The 16,317-nt window shown below is 38.5% G+C and overlaps 1 protein-coding gene across 2 annotated transcripts; it reads left to right on the top strand.

The window, feature by feature from the left end:
* The first annotated feature begins 374 nt into the window (after positions 1 to 374).
* Positions 375 to 13,402, top strand: SPO11 (SPO11 initiator of meiotic double strand breaks). 2 transcript variants are annotated; one of them, XM_060124268.1, is made up of 13 exons: positions 375 to 505; positions 2,337 to 2,450; positions 3,745 to 3,833; positions 4,251 to 4,317; positions 4,547 to 4,655; positions 5,227 to 5,310; positions 6,028 to 6,064; positions 6,356 to 6,465; positions 8,763 to 8,862; positions 9,278 to 9,315; positions 10,230 to 10,306; positions 12,475 to 12,586; positions 13,283 to 13,402. In XM_060124268.1, the coding sequence occupies exons 1-13, from the start codon at positions 375 to 377 to the stop codon at positions 13,400 to 13,402; spliced, it is 1,188 nt and encodes a 395-aa protein (XP_059980251.1). The 2 variants fall into 2 exon arrangements, with proteins under 2 accessions (XP_059980251.1, XP_059980252.1); XM_060124269.1 differs by lacking the exon at positions 2,337 to 2,450.
* Positions 13,403 to 16,317: the final 2,915 nt, after the last annotated feature.

Here is a 16,317-nt window from a genome sequence, read left to right as displayed (position 1 = left end):
GAAAAAAAAAAAACATTTCAAGGTCCCAAATCTAGGTCCCACATTCCAAGCATACCCTTCTGGCCCGTTAGGCTGGTCCTCATTCCTGCCAGACGGCGCCCAGGCAACAGTCCCCCTCTTTCCCTCCCAGGTAGGATTGCGCCTGAGAGAGCCTCGAGCACGCATGCCTCACTCAATGGAGGTGCTATGCGCATGCGTTGGTCCAGCTCCGCCTGGGGAGGGGTGAGGAGTGCACATGCGCGGTCAGCCCTCTCCGGAAAGCGCGGGAAAGGAGCTCCGTCTTTTCCTGGACGTGCTCTGTGGGTGCGGGGAAGGGCGCTATCCGGCCAAGTCAAGTTCCTGCTTTTGGACTCTTTCACTGCCGGGTGGTCCTCATGGCCTTTGCACCCAGAGGTCCTGAGGCCTCGTTCTTCCAGGTTTTGGACCAGCACAGGGCTTCCCTGCTGGCCGCCCTGAGGAAAGGCGGCGGGGAGCCCGCTGGCGGGGGGACGCGCCTGGCCACTAGGTATGAGGGCGCCTTCTGGGGCGCAGACACCGGGACTTGGCGAAAAGCTTCCTCGGTGCAGCCGGGCTTGAGGTGTTCTGTGGGGAAATGCTGGGCCCCCTTCCCGTCTCCCACTGTGGCGGCCACAGGGTGAAGCCTGTTGGGCCCGCCAACCCTGAACCCCGAGAAAGGCCCTTGTTTAGCGACCCCCTTTCTCTGCTGTTAACTTATTTTGAACTCAGAAAGCCTGGTGACAGACCACCCTCCCCCCATGTCTTCTAGAATGTTCCCCCTCTAGAACGGTCCAGGAGCATCTCCACAGCTGGGTTCACGAGTTTCTTGAAATCCTAACAGTTTGGGGGAGTTTAGGGCACAGTTTGGCCTTGTGTTTGTTTAAAAAAAAAAAAGTGTAAAAATTTAACTTTAGAAGTTTTCAGGCTTTTTTTTTTTTTGGAAGAGGGGAAAATCAGTGTTGTGAGTTCTCAATAAGTATGTTTTATCAAAATGAACAAGGAAGTCAACACATTTTAAATGGTTTCTAGTGAGACAATGGGGTTTTTGACTTCGAAGTGAAGAGAATGTACACTTCTTTAAATCGATTAGAGCAGTTAGAGGTTAGCTCAGAGTGCGGTGCTGATAACATCAGTTACGGGATCTCCAGCTGCCCAGCTTAGAGTTAACTACCGAAATTATGTTTACATTATTCATCACTTTTACTTGAAATGCTCTGTTGTTCTGCTTCCTTGATCTGCTTTTCCCATTTATCAGCAAACTTTTTCACTTAAACAAATTACTGCCTTTTACTTTTAAGCCCAAACCAACTATCAAAAAACCAAAAAGCCGGAAAAACCCACAAAAATTTTTTTACAATAGGATTTAGTTTAAGGGAGAATTGAGAGTAAAGGAAAGAAAGGGATGGAAGTCCTTTTTTACATTTCAGATGTAAATCTGGTTGTTTTAAAGTTGGTCATAATGTTATCGTAACTTTTTTTTTCCAGGCTGGAAAAATGAGATATTTGAATCAGGTTTTGCATCCTGTTATTAGAAAATATGGAATGTTTTAAAATTTATTTTCTGATACTTGCATTTTCCATGAAAACTCTGATGTTTCTGTGGAAATTAGAACACTACATTTTGTGCATTTTCTAGATTTAATATGCGTTCCCTTCCTAGGCAATATTCTTACGGTGTTTATAACAGAATAACATTTTTTGAAGCTGATGGCTTGTGAAATTAAAAGTCAGCTGACAGAAAACTGGGCTAAGTCTTAATAATTTTCTGTGGTGTAGTAGTTGCCAAGTCCCTTTATGGTAGTGATTAAACTTTTTTCTTTTTGTGTCACTAAAATTCAAAAGGGCTGATTTATGGCATGAGATCAATTAAGGTAACGTGCTACAGCACGAAGTTTTTCTTTTGAAATATTTTTGCTTTGCATTTTGGGGAAATTAAAGCAAGTATTACATCAATTTTAATTAAAAGATTTATCAGTAGTATTTCAAGTCAATGATTTTGTATTTAAAGTAGGTTGATACGAAGAGTAGATAAAAATATATTTATAAATTATATTGTCTAGTCATTAATTTAAAAGGGAGATATTACTTCAATTGGTAATTGAGAAGTAAAATTACAAGCAAATGAAATTTCTCTGTAATTCACCACTATGAATACAGTTGTTGTTTTAATGCATGACTGTTATAAAAATTTAGTGGGAGAGAATATTATTGACATGTATCACCTAGTCTTAAAAAACAACCAATGAAACTAAAAATTAATATTGACCTGGGGAAATGTTACATACTGTAAAGGTCTAATTTAGAATTAAGACTGAATCATGGTGTATTTGTTGTTTCAGTTCTGAGGTTCTTGCAGCTATAGAAAATGTTATCCAAGACATAATCACAAGCTTGGCAAGAAATGAAGCACCTGCATTCACAATAGACAACAGATCAAGCTGGGAAAATATAAAGTGGGCATTTTGCATTTTTTACTTTTAAATGCAGTATCTATGTCATTATTTGAGTTTGAGTTCGAGTTCTAGTTGGATTTAATTCTTTTTATTGCCTTCACCTTGCCAAAAAGATCTAAGGAAGTTTACAAAATACGTACCATACAGGCAGGTTTTATAAAGTAGAAGTAGGTGTGAAAGATAAGGCAAAGGGAAAACAATGCTAGGAACAAAAAGTGGAGCACCAAAAGGGGTTAGAATTCAAAATGCATATGATAAAGTCTCACAGTCCTGCTAAAAATAGGCTCCAGACTTGGATCTAAGCTTTCTAGCACTCAAAAGGGGGAAATAACACCAGTGGAATTCTCATCTATACTGCAAAAGCAAACCACTTGCTCAGGGGGGCTACAACCAGTCCTGATACTGAGACCAAAATAAATGTATCCTGAACACAGAGCATATTTTGATGGCTCTTTCCCCTAGCACATCTGCCCCTGCTAAGTCCTGTGTCCAAGAGGGTAAGATCAGCAAACAGCTTTATCAAAGTCCTGGAACCTAGTCACATAGTTTGTTGCTTTCAGATCGTCAACCTGTAGACACTTACCACGTAATAATGAAAAACACTACAAGAACAGTCTTCACTAAGAGTTACAGAAACAGAATTAAAGTAATTTTAAGGCTCTTTAGGCACTAAGTATTCTTTTATGATCAATGTAATTAATGTAACTGTAAAGTTTTGAATCATATTTTGCAAGCTGGATCTTGAAGCAACTGTCACCTGGCCTATTTGCCTGGTGCCTTCTGCCACCTTTAGGACAGGCTTGGCAGTTCAATTTAACAGCCTAGTATAAATTGTTATTTCATTTACTGTAACTTTGGGGGTAAATTAAACAAAACATTTCAAAACTTATTATTAAATTGAGTAAAATTATTAAATAAACCAATCAAGAAAATGAGCAAAATGCTAATAAAATTGTGAAATATTTGGTAATAGTTCACATACCCTAAATATCTTCCTGGGAAAGAAATACATACACACACACACACACACACATCATAATTAAAGGTATTTAATTCATGTATTTTACACACTTGCTTTTAGTGCCTCTGTATGTTGCAAAGCTAATTACCTAATTACCACCTGGAATTATCTAAGCTTATAAACGAGATTATCATAATATAATATATCAGTGCTTACACTGAGAAGAAATGGGGATTTAAATGATGTTCAGAAGAGGACATTGAGTGCATATTGTTTGGTGTTCAAAAGTTAATTCTTTTTTATTCTATTCCCTTGCTTTAAACAAAATGACAGGTTTGAAGATTCTGTGGGTCTTCACATGGTATCTCATTGTACCACAAGAAAAATCAAAAGTGATTCACCAAAATCAGTTAAAACTTTTGGTAAATTAATCTTTCTTAGCTTTCTGTAGTAAAATAAATAATTTTGGTTACTTTCTGGGTTATAGTTTTTCCTAGCTAAATAATTTTACTTGTTCTTTAATAGGCCACCCTGTACTTGAAATAAATTTATAGAATTTTGCATTGTGAATAACCATGGAAGTATTATTTCAAAAGAAATTTTCAAGATGCATGATTCAGTGGAAAAGTATTCTCTCAGTTTTGCTGTACATAGAGCAATTAATTTTATCTGATTCGTCAGGCAATTATTATTCTGTACTTAACACTTCTATTTTGGGAAGATAAATTTTGTTAATATTGTGGAAAGTAACTGAGGACAGTTAAAATCCTTGATAGCAGTATGTTTTGAATTTGTAAGAAAAATGATGAGTAACTTGTTTATTGCATCTTATTTTCCAGCGCTAATTCTTAAAATATTGTCCATGATTTATAAATTAGTACAGAGCAACACTTACGCAACCAAACGGTAAGTACATTGTGCTAATAAATTACTCTTTAAAATGCAGTGTGAGATTTAGTGGCATTAACTTTCATTATATGTTTTGAAAAGTTACATAAAACTAGGCTATGGGTCGTAAACTACTTCGCTAATATGTTGCCTTCATCCAGTTAAAGCTTTCTTCAATTAATACTCCAATACTTATATTCAAAGAAAATATGGTTAATTAAAATATATATTTTTAAAATTTTCATAGAGACATATATTACACCGACAGCCAACTCTTTGGTAACCAGACTGTTGTGGACAATATTATCAATGATATTTCCTGTATGTTAAAAGTGCCGAGGAGAAGTCTGCATATAGTAAGTAGCATTTAATACAAAACATTTTAAGACAAAACATACAAAAGTTGGGCTTCCCTGGTGGCGCAGTGGTTGAGAGTCCGCCTGCCGATGCAGGGGACGCGGGTTCGTGCCCCGGTCCGGGAAGATCCCACATGCCGCGGAGCGGCTGGGCCCGTGAGCCATGGCCGCCGAGCCTGCGCGTCCGGAGCCTGTGCTCCGCAACGGGAGAGGCCACAACAGTGAGAGGCCCACGTACCACCAAAAAAAAAAAAAAAAAAAAAAACATACAAAAGTTGTAATAGAAGAATAAATGTAATCTGTGCCTTCTTTCCATATTTTTGATACTACGTTTTTCTCACTATGAATTTAAATAATCTATTCTCATTGTATTCCCTTGGATAAATGAACCAAGACAGATGAATTATCAAATATTTTTCATTTCTAAATGCTCTTACACAGTTTCTCCTTTATTTCTTAAATCCCAGTCTGGGCCAAAATACATATAATTAAGAGGTGAACATGAGAAGGGACTTAGAGGCATAAAGTAAACTCAAGAGAGAGGTTTCAGATATGTCTATTATTTTTTCAGTTATCTACATCAAAAGGTTTAATTGCTGGCGATTTAAGGTATATCGAGGAAGACGGCACCAAGGTGAATTGTGCATGTGCAACAGTAAGCATCATTAATGTTTTCACGTGTTTTAACTCCATTTCAGATCGTTTGTTTCTGAAATGCATTTTATTTACTGCCTTGTTACGTAGTTTGGAGCTTAAGATTTTAGAATAAAATCGATGAATATGTATATGCTGTACTGGGTTGTACATTACATAGTTTCAAAACATGCCACTTGCCAAATGTCACATTGAAAGAAACAAACGTACACATTCCTTTTTAAAATGCACTGTTGTTTTCAGGTAGAGTGTGACCTGACCATTTTAGCATGGTTATTTATGTAATCTTCATGAAATTCTCTGGTTCTGAAATTAATGTGTGTTACTAAACTATTTGTTAGGCTTGGTACGTAGAAAGCCCCCAGTACTGAACTAGCACAGAAGTTTGGAAAGGGCCAGCTCACCATTTTGGAAAGAGGAGAATGACACCTATGAGATCCTGCATAAGGAAGTCTTTCCTTCATCTGTTTCTGCTTTTTAAGCCACATATCTATAAAATTTCCAAGAAATTCTCACCTTCTGGGAAGTAGTTTAGGTCATATGTCAGTTTTCTTACTGAAAAGTAAATCTGTGTCCTACTGTTTTTTTACTGAGGCATAGACCTCTGATAACAGGTGTATTTTTTTAATGAAAATATAGGATTTTTGTGATAAATTTTTAAATGTCGTTAAACTTGCTATTTATTTAAAATAAAAACTGTCTTGTTTTGTTAACTTAGGCTGTTGCTGTGCCATCTAATATTCAAGGAATTCAGAGTATCCTTTGGGAAAACTATTTAAACGTCTAGAATGTTCATTCATCCATGACTTTGATAAATCAAGCCTTCATAATGTGTAATCAACAAGCCAAACCCTGTAGTGGTCAAGGTGAGCACACCATGGTCCCTTTTTAAAGATCCTTTTAGGAGCTCACCATCTAGTAGGAGAGACAGATATCTAAATACTATGTGTGAATATATATCTGTTTACCTTCAAATATAACCGTTATTTAGTTAGTGGTTAAATTGAAATACGCATGCCTTAAATTTATCAGCCTTAACTTCACAGATTTAATTACAGATGCAAAATTTCTATTAATTGTAGAAAAAGATGCGACATTTCAGCGGCTCCTAGATGACAGTTTTTGCACCAAAATGTCTCCGTGCATCATGGTTACGGTATATTATCTACCTTTACCACAATTCCAAAACTAACACACTACATTGGTGATTGGTAAGAGGGGTTTATAACATCATCCATAAGCTTGGACAGCATTCTGTTATCAATATGATGCATCCTTCGGGATTATAGAACAAGAATTTCCAAGGTGTTTATTTAACCATCCTCAAATCTGACTGAAATCAAATAACGCCCCCCAGGAGGCATCCTGATATAGTGTAAATATCAGGTGCTTACAAAAGTGGATTGGTGAGAAAGGAAGTGACGGATTAGTGCGGCAGCCTCGTCAGTTAGACGAAGAACATCATAACTGGATTTGGGGAGCCTGTCCAGAGGCTCTCAGGTGGTTGCCTGGGTGGAAGGATGCCAGGGGAATGATTAAGGAGAAAGGGCTTAAGCAAAGGGCATTTCCAAGGCAAATCCAAAAGGACGTGGTGACCATGGGATGAGGGGAAGGAGTCAAAATGACTCTGGTGTGTGGAACTTCACCATGATGTCACCGTCGATACTACAGGACAACTGGCGGGAAGGCTCAGCTCTTCGCGGCAGAAAGATGTTGCATGTAGTTTTAGAAATATGAATTTGAGATGATAGCAGGAAATCCTAGTGGCCTCTGCCCAGTTTGAAGTGAGGGGAGAACGGTTGAGATGGAAAATGCAGGCTGAGAGCTCATAAGTAATAAAGGCGCTACCTGAACCCCTGAAGTGATCTCTCAGCGGGGGTGTCCTGTGGCTCACGCTTTGGTCCAGTCCTCCTCCGCTTTCACACCTCCCTGGTGAGAGTGCATGCTTGCTGGGCTGATAGGAAGCCAAGCCACTACCGACAGAGAAAGCTGCCCGGGCCCCGGCCTCTGTTCAGCTGTTGGCGTTTGAATCACGGCTGGTACTGGCGCATCGGAGACGCAAGTAAAGCTCGGCTCTCTGTCACATTTCTTTTTCTACCTTGTCTTTCCTCTTGTAGGCTGCCTCCTAGTCCTTGCCTACCTACATGTTGGTGCTATCATGGTGTCCACTGATAATTGCTGTCATTGCTATGGTGAAACACCCACAAGCAGCTGACCTGTAGTAGCTGTCTCTACAGAGGGGAGCTGAGAGCCGAGGGCCAGGCTAGGAAGGAGGCTTTGGTACTCCTCTGTGGTCTCCTCTACCACATACATGTGTAGTCGTTCCCAAAGGAAAAAATTAAAATATACTAGCATTCACTAAGTGCTCATGGTGTGCCAGGAGCTCTGCCGGGCACTGGATACAATAAGGGTTCCCATTTCAGTGCTGTGTTCCACATATCAACGTGTAAAGTCTCTCCAACCTTGTGAGGTAGGTATTATTATCATCCCCATTTTAACAATAGGACAATGGGACCCAGGAAGGTATTTTACCACAATCTTAAGGCTGGTCAAAACTAGGACTGGGTTTTAGGCAGTTCAGCTCCACGTCACTCTAGTCCCATAACTGTGTGGCAGGCATATTTATCCCAATTTTATAAATAAAACCACGGCCTAAAGACACCAAGAAACCAACCCAACTTTACCCGCTAATGATTGGCGGAGAGGGAGTTCAAACTCAGAGCGCTTGCCTGGAAAGCCCATTCTTCTCTCTGCCTGCTTTCTTCTCTGCTCCATGTCTCATTTGGTTTTCTGCTTTCTTCTCCTAACACTGTTGTAAAGCTCTTTCAATTACTTTTCCACATAATTATTGTTTTAATGACTTCATAATACTCTTCCACTGCTTAGGTTTATTAAATTCTGAATGTAAGCCAGGTACTCTTTTACATGCTTTATAATTGTTAAATAATTGAATTCCTATAGTAATTTTATAAGGTGTTAAGAAGCCCCAACTTCAGAGAGTCTTCGTGACTCTTTCAGGTTCATGCTGCTGAGAAGTGGCAGAGCCAGATGCCAGCCCAGGCTGTCTGGCCCCAAAGCTGGTGCATATCACCACCGTGCTCTGCTGCCTCTCCATGTCCCTGTTGTGAGATAGTTTGGCTATTTATCATAGTTTCTGTCCTGTTAAATAACCCTGCAGTGGACATCTTTATGTATGTCAGATTTTTCTTACCTCTGTTTCTGCTGAAATATTTCCTTAGGATTATTTTCTAGGACTGGGATAATTGTCAAAGGTATGAAGTTATGTGGGCTTTTTCACCCTGTTGTATATAGTGTACATTTTTTCACAGTCAAAACCAGTCTTCCATCACCTGAAATTTAAGGTGAGGGGATCTAACTTTTAAGTTATTAACAAAATAGGAATATAGTTTTATCAGTTTCATTCTACTAAATGATTTCAATACTTGCTTTTAGGGAAAGGGAGTACCTGATCTGAACACAAGACTTTTAGTCAAGAAGCTGTGGGAGACATTTCACATTCCTATTTTCACTCTTGTAGATGCTGATCCACATGGTAATTGATTGTTGGACTATTTGAAACAATAGTCATGATAAGTCATATCTGTAGTTGTCTTTTTCTGCTCATAGAACACCTTCATAAAATATTCTGGGACTTCCCTGACCATCCAGTGGTTAAGGCTCTGCACTTGCACTTCAGTGGGCGCAGGTTCAATCCCTGATTGGGGAGCTAAGATCCCACATGCCGTGCAGCGTGGCTGAAAAAAAAAATTAGAAGAATATGATTATTAGATTAAAATAAATGACTGTAATCATTTGGGGCAACTTATCGCTGTTTTTATTGTATTAAACTGAACCATAAATTTTCCATTGGTAATGTCCACAAAAATAAAAATTGCAGATGTTAGGTATAATTATCTAGCCTATAGTATGCAAGAAGACTAATTTTAAAGTTAACTTTCTTTTAACAGGCATAGAAATAATGTGTATCTATAAGTATGGATCTATGGTAAGTATAGAAAAATATTTTTCCTTTTTCACTATTGAGATATTTTATATTCACTGAAGTGATTTCTGCATTTACTTATCAACCCCTAGTAAGCTAAGGGCCCCCAAAATGTACCAGGGAAGCTACTGTCCTAAGTCTAGGGCCAGTCTATTTCAGACCTGTGATTCCAGCTTCCAACATGACCAGTGTGACTGCAGATGACAGAGTGGGATTACCTGTGGGCAAGAGGCATTAATTATCCTCCACTTTCTTGGCCTGCTGAAGTAACTGTGGGCCCTCAGCATAGCAACACTGATCACCAGTTATACCCTGAAAATATAGAGCCTTGAATTCTGACTTTTCCAATTCCAACCATAAGGAGAAATGAGAAGATCACCAAACTTCACCACTGGAGACTGCAACTACCACACATCAATGGTTGTCAAAAATGTGGTCCTGGACATCAGCATCATCTGGGAACTTGTTAGAAATGCAAATCTCAATCCCCATCCAGACCTCCTGAGTCTGGATTTCCAAGGGTGGGCACTCCAAGTGATTCTGACACGTGGTGAAGTTTGGGAACCATTGGTGTACACCTTGAGTGTCCTGATGTATATGTTTATAGCAGATGAAAAGGATGGTGGAGCAAGGTGTTAAGGTATGGAATCAACGATCCACAGTAAATGCAGGTCAGAGGGGTCATCTGTAGTTTTACTTTATAGAAAACCAATACAGAAATACTACAGAGCAGTTTTAAAACCTCCACTGAAAGTCAAGTTTAGCTAAGCCCCTGGTGATTTTCTTAACTTCTGTGGCCTCTGGGGGTGTGAAGTCTTCAGTACTGGTCCTTCCTAATAAGTTAAAAAATTGGCTGCAAAAACACGTATGGAGTTCTCTGCATACCTTAGCTAATACACTTCTGCTCTCTATTTTAGGCTATGTCTTTTGAAGCCCATAATCTCACAGTTCCAGCTATTAGATGGCTTGGTCTCCTCCCTTCTGATATCAAAAGGTTAGGCGGTTAGCAGAAGTAGGATATTTTAAATGATGATTCATTGTAATATGTAACACTCAGCCTAAAAAGTCACTACCAGGGAAAGCACTTAACGGTTTTTACTTACCGTGTTCCCAATGACTCGGGATTATATAATTATGAATTACATTTATCCATGTTTCTGTTTCAGCTGCTAAAATTCTTAAATATATTTGGTTAATTGAACCTTTAGCTAGCTAGAAGACATTTTTTGTTTTACCTTTATGGTTAAAGTGTTTAGTAATTTTGTTTATACTTAGACAGTATGAAGACATTGAATCTAGTTAAATGGTAATCATGACAACACCATTTGCCGTATGAATTAACTTTATCATAGATTTAAAATTTTAACTTCATTTAAAAATCTCATTTTAAGATTAAAGTTGGGAACTCTAAATTTTGTCATTTTTATTATCTATATGTTCATTATAGAAAAAATATCATTAAGTAACAAGATAAAAGTCACCTACAGATGAACAGCTTTACCCCTGTTGATTATTTGCCGTGCCTTGCCATAACTTCTTCCAAAAGAATGGAGTCATACTCTATTTTGTAGTCTGCTTTTCTCACATAACACAATGTGATCGCTTTTCCTTATCAATAAATACATTCCTAAGACCTCATTTGAATGTCTTCTGCTGAGTTCCAGCTCTGAGTGTGTTTATTCAGTCAGCCCCTTCCAGCTGAAAGTTTGGGTGGTTTCCACGTCTCTGTTCCAGTGGATAGTGCTTTGATGGACCATCTTGTAACTAAATCTTTGCCCCGTATCCTTAATTAGTCCCATAGGCCGAATTCCCAGAATTGCTGGGTCAAAGGGTATGCACATTTTTAAGGCTTTGACTGCCCTCCGGATAGGTTAATTATTTTGTTTTCCCTGGAGAGTAAGAGCCCATCTGTCCTCAGCATGAGACGTTATCACTTTATTCATCTCTGCTATTGTGATATTTTAAAATATTTTATCGTTTTAATTAGCCAGTGAGAATGAAATTAAACATTTACTGGATTTCTTTAAGCGGTGAGCAAACCGTGGTAACAGGTGCTTATTTTATAAATATGGAATAGGAACAGGTTTTGGGTAATCACTGCTTCTAGCAAAATGAGGGCACCAGAGAAAACATTCCGTTTTCGATTTTTGAATGTTTTCGCTCTAGTGAATCAAAGTTTTGTCAATTTGGTGTGTGTGTCATGGTCAGAATCCCTTGGGGGTCGTCTGTTCGTAGGAATATCATTTCTAACACAACCTTAGGACAGAGGATCTGATTACTGAGGTGGAAAACTTGAAGAAACTCTAGCTGCATCTCATAAATTCCAGCAGTGCCCTCAAAAGCCACTCTAGGTAAATGTACAAAGAAAAAAGTCTGATAGCAACACAGACATGGCTGCAAGGGAGACCCTCGCGGCCTCCCTTTCAATCAGATTGTCATCCTATTCAGGAGCTGCCGCTGGCAAATGGTCATAATTATGGGGACATTGAAGAAGACTGTTTGAAACTGGAGCTCTCCTGAGAAATCCAGGATTTGTGACTTCAAAAAGCAGTTCACAACATAAATCCTGGACCTCTCATGTTCTATTTTTAAAACACATACCAAGATAAAATTACAATCTACTTTTTAAAAGTGTTAAACTAAATAGATGTGTGTATGTCTGTGTGCATGCATGAATGCATAAGTGAAAATTGATAGACTAACTTCTTCGGCCCAGAAAATTCTCAATGAATTACAGAGAATTAAGTATTCAGTGGAACCTAAAATCCCACAGTGGATCTTGCTGCGGGCCACACATACTGGCGCTCACTGCTTCAAAACTGTGGTGCTCTGGGGGCTGCCTTGGTGTTGATACACATGATGTTAGTGTTCTCGGCATTTGTTTTATAACCAATGTCTGTCTTCCTGTCATCGTCCTGTGAGTGTGGCATGAAAGAAAACAACAACTTAAAACAGACTTCTGCTATGATCTTGAACATTTGCTGGTCTAAGACATGCCAGATCCCCCAAATTCTGTATTTAAAAGTGGATCTGTACTAATTTTCACATCTGTTATTTCTGAGTCTCTTGAAATAGTATGATAAATAAAAATGAAATATATGTGACCTTAAAGTTACAGGAGCACTTTGTTTTTACTGATTTCTTTCATCTATTTTTTTCCAGATTAAATATACCTAAAGGTACTTTAATTCCACTGACTAAACAGGACCAAATGAAACTTGACAGTGTCCTGAAGAGACCTTATATTACTTGCCAACCATTTTGGAGAAAAGAAGTATGTTTCTTTCTAAAATTCAAATGTATGTTTTATTGCCTTTTACTTTAGCAGTGGCTATTTACATAATATTTTGGAACTATCCTTCTTGAATTTTTTTTTTTTTTGCGGTAAGTGGGCCTCTCACTGCTATGGCCTCTCCCGCTGCGGAGCACATGCTCCGGACGCGCAGGCCCAACGGCCATGGCTCACGGGCCCAGCGGCTCCGCGGCATGTGGGATCCTCCCGGACTGGGGCGCGAACCCGTGTCCCCTGCATCGGCAGGTGGACTCCCAACCACTGCGCCACCAGGGAAGCCCCTTCTTGAATTTTTATGTAACCAACAACTAACGTGTGTGTTGTTCAGCAGTAAATGGTTGTAGAAACATTGAATTGTGAATGCTAATAGATAAGATCAGCTGGGTGGAGCTGATCTAGTTTCTCCTCATCATAGTTATATACCCATTGTCTATGGCTGTATCATAATTCATGGGGGAAAAAAGGAGAGAAGGAAATTATAAAGATCCCAGACCATTCCTAATTATTGAAGGAATCCATACTAATATTTTTAGCTGTAGCAGCTCCAGAATATTCCGGCTGACCTAAAGGTTATTGCCGATGGCTTTGGAGGATAAAACAAATCTAGATTTACCAGTTTGAGTTGACAGAACTGTAGCAAAGGACTCTGGTATGATTATATTTTACTTTTATTGACAGATGGAAATAATGGCAGACTCTAAAATGAAGGCAGAAATTCAAGCTTTGACCTTCCTATCATCAGATTATCTTTCCAGAGTGTACTTACCCAACAAATTAAAATTTGGAGGATGGATATAAAAATATATCAGAATATATCTTGTGATTGCAAGAGGCTTTTCATTAGTTTTGTTTTCAGCAGTGGATGCTGTTGTGGAAAGAACATATGGTCTTAATAAAATAATTTCCGTCAATTGTATTTTTTGTCAAAAAAATGCTGCACTCTAATTTTCTTCAGAAGGCTTTATTTTATCCTTCTCTGTAGAGACTAATTTCTATCCTATGTTCTAAAGTAAATCATAAAAGAATGTGTGTTATTTTGACTTTTAAATTTTGTTTGAAAAAAATGTTTACACATGTCATCAAAGTCTGCAGAAATATTCTATTTACTTCCTACAATACAAGTAATGTTAAGGCATGGAGTATCTTATTAGTAACAAAAATAATAATAACCTAACTTTGAGAGGTTGCAAATGAATGATAGTGCCCAGCAGTTTCTTCTTAGTTATATTTTCCTTTGTCTTCATAGTATAAGGGTCATACCTCATTCATTTACTGTGAAATTAGTAATGTTTATTATGAATAAATATTTGGATTGATGTAGTCTTCAGTGCTTTGTTTTGATTTTGAGCATACTTTTTTTTTAATAATATACTTATTTGAAAAATTTCCCCAGGGTTGTATCAGTTCTCACCCAAATTCAAGTCACCTGAATTCTTCTCTAGTCTAGGTTTAGAGAACAAAGAACTTGTTTTAAGATTAACAGAAACCTCAAGTTTTAATAAGGCCTTTCTATAACAGTAAAGATGTGATCTTTTCCTCTCATAAACTTATCTTAATTTTTCCAGAGATGAGTTTTATGATTTTATTCTGTACTTTCAATAAAGTTTTAACTGCACTGGAAAGTTTATTTTAATTGTAAGCAAGATTATGTATTTATAGGAGAAGTAAAGAAATGTTGGGTTAGTTTTTTATTGAGATAAATATTAATAATAATAATAGATACTTCTGGGAACTTGTATATGCCAATCACTGCTTACACGTTATCTTATTTAATTCTCCCGAGAAGAGCCTTGTCAGGTCAGTAGTTACACTTATAGTTTACAGGTGAGAACACTGAGGATGTTGCTTGTCCAAAGCCACACAGCCAGATGTAGGGGAATGGGGACAGTAACACTATCTACCTCAAGAGCAGGGCCAGGTGCTGGATATTTGGGGCCCAGTGCAAAAGGTAAGCGTAGGGTCCTTTGTTCAAGAGTTATTAAGAATTTCAAGATGACAGCAGCTGAGAATTAAACCGAGCATGGGGCCCTTCTCAGTCTGGTGCCCAGTGTGACTGCACAGGTAGCACAGCCATGAAGCCAGCCCTGATCAAGAGGTAAATAAGGTCAAATATAATAATGAAAGAAAATACTTGTATAGCACTTATTATGTGCCAGGTATTTTTCTAGGTGCTTTATGAACATTAATTTCATTTTCACAGAAACCCTATGAGCTAGGTACCTTTCTTATCATCCCCATTTTACAGATGAAGAAACAAACATGCAGAGAGGTTAAGTAACTTTCCCAAGGTCACATAACTATCAAGCAGTGGAGCTGGGTCCTAATCCCAGAGACTCTGACTCCAGAGTTCATGCTGTAATCGCAATACTGGTACATGTAAAGTGCTTCACGTTTGGCCGGGCAGGCACACCACTCAGGAAGGGTCTACAATTTCTGTTGTTGGCGAGGTGTCAAATCAAGGCTCCCTGATATCAAGCCTGTGATGTCAAGCTTGTTATGTTATATTCTCTAGTCACATCAAAACCAGGAATTTCATTCTGAGAACATTTTGGGAACTGTTAATTTGACTTACTTGCGAGACTATTGAAAATTCTAAAAACGTTTTATAAATCTCAAGTTTTTCTTTGAATTTATGCCATACTCCCTCCCTTAACAGCTAATAATCATTGAATTTTGACAAGTTTTGCAAAGGAGAAAAATACTAACTTTAGAAATACATGGTTAAGCCACAAAATGTCTGGATTAGGATATACTGTCAAAATGGGAAGGAATAAAAAAATCTATAATAGTCATTAAATTTGAAAATAAATTTGAAGAAGGCTTGCAGATACATTCAGTTTGGATAATTCATTTCAAGTTTATATTTGAAATTTACTTAAAATAATTTTCATTTATTTGGGAAATGAAAATGGGAGGAGAGCAAAATGCACTGAGTTTGGCTTTGCTCCCTGTCTTTATCAGATGCAGCTGAAAAGTTAATGTTAGTAGCTATTTGGGACCCAGCTAGAATTCTCATTCTTAAGATTTGTTTCTAAAGAGTATTACTGTAAAATAGGCAGCTGTTTAAAATGGCAACTGACAACAGACATCCCCTCTACCATGTGTATTTATTATTTATTTGTTTATTTTTTATAGTTTACTTATTAGATTCAACACATAAAATAGTCAACTATAAAAGTTTCTAAATTCTCAATCTTATTTTCTGAATTTATCATGGACAGCTAACAATTTGAGGACTACACTGACTCCATTAGCTACACTTGGAGCAGCTCTATGCTATGTCACTTTTTTTTTTGGCAGTACGTGGGCCTCTCACTGCTGTGGCCTCTCCCATTGCGGAGCACAGGCTCAGGAAGCTCAGGCTCAGCGGCCATGGCTCACGGAGCATGTGGGATCCTCCCGGACCAGGGCACGAACCCGTGCCCCCTGCATCGGCAGGCTCAACCACTGCGCCACCAGGGAAGCCCTATGTCGCATTTTGAGCCATTTCTTGAAGGAGCTTTCTAAGAAGTCTCTCATAATGAGTTTTAACCTATATAGATCTGTCCCTTCCTCTGAATCTCTCTTTCGGCTACGTTGGGTCTTCATTGCTGCACGCGGGCTTTCTCTAGTTGCAACAATCGGGGGCTACTCTTTGTTTCGGTGCTCGGGCTTCTCACTGCGGTGGCTTCTCTTGTTGAGGAGCATGGGCTCTAGGCGCGCGGGCTCAGTAG

Source organism: Lagenorhynchus albirostris, chromosome 15, assembly GCF_949774975.1.
Source record: "Lagenorhynchus albirostris chromosome 15, mLagAlb1.1, whole genome shotgun sequence".
Lineage (NCBI taxonomy): Eukaryota > Metazoa > Chordata > Mammalia > Artiodactyla > Delphinidae > Lagenorhynchus > Lagenorhynchus albirostris.
Note: the sequence above shows the minus strand (reverse complement) of the source record. Positions and strands in the feature narration are given on the sequence as shown.

Bases quoted from the DNA above. Each gene is read 5' to 3' on its own strand.
- SPO11 (XM_060124268.1), top strand. From the start codon at position 375: ATGGCCTTTGCACCCAGAGGTCCTGAGGCCTCGTTCTTCCAGGTTTTG. The intron at 2,451-3,744 runs GTGGGCATTTTG...ACAAAATGACAG, and splicing joins TCAAGCTGGGAAAATATAAA to GTTTGAAGATTCTGTGGGTC. The intron at 5,311-6,027 runs GTAAGCATCATT...TTGTTAACTTAG, and splicing joins TGAATTGTGCATGTGCAACA to GCTGTTGCTGTGCCATCTAA.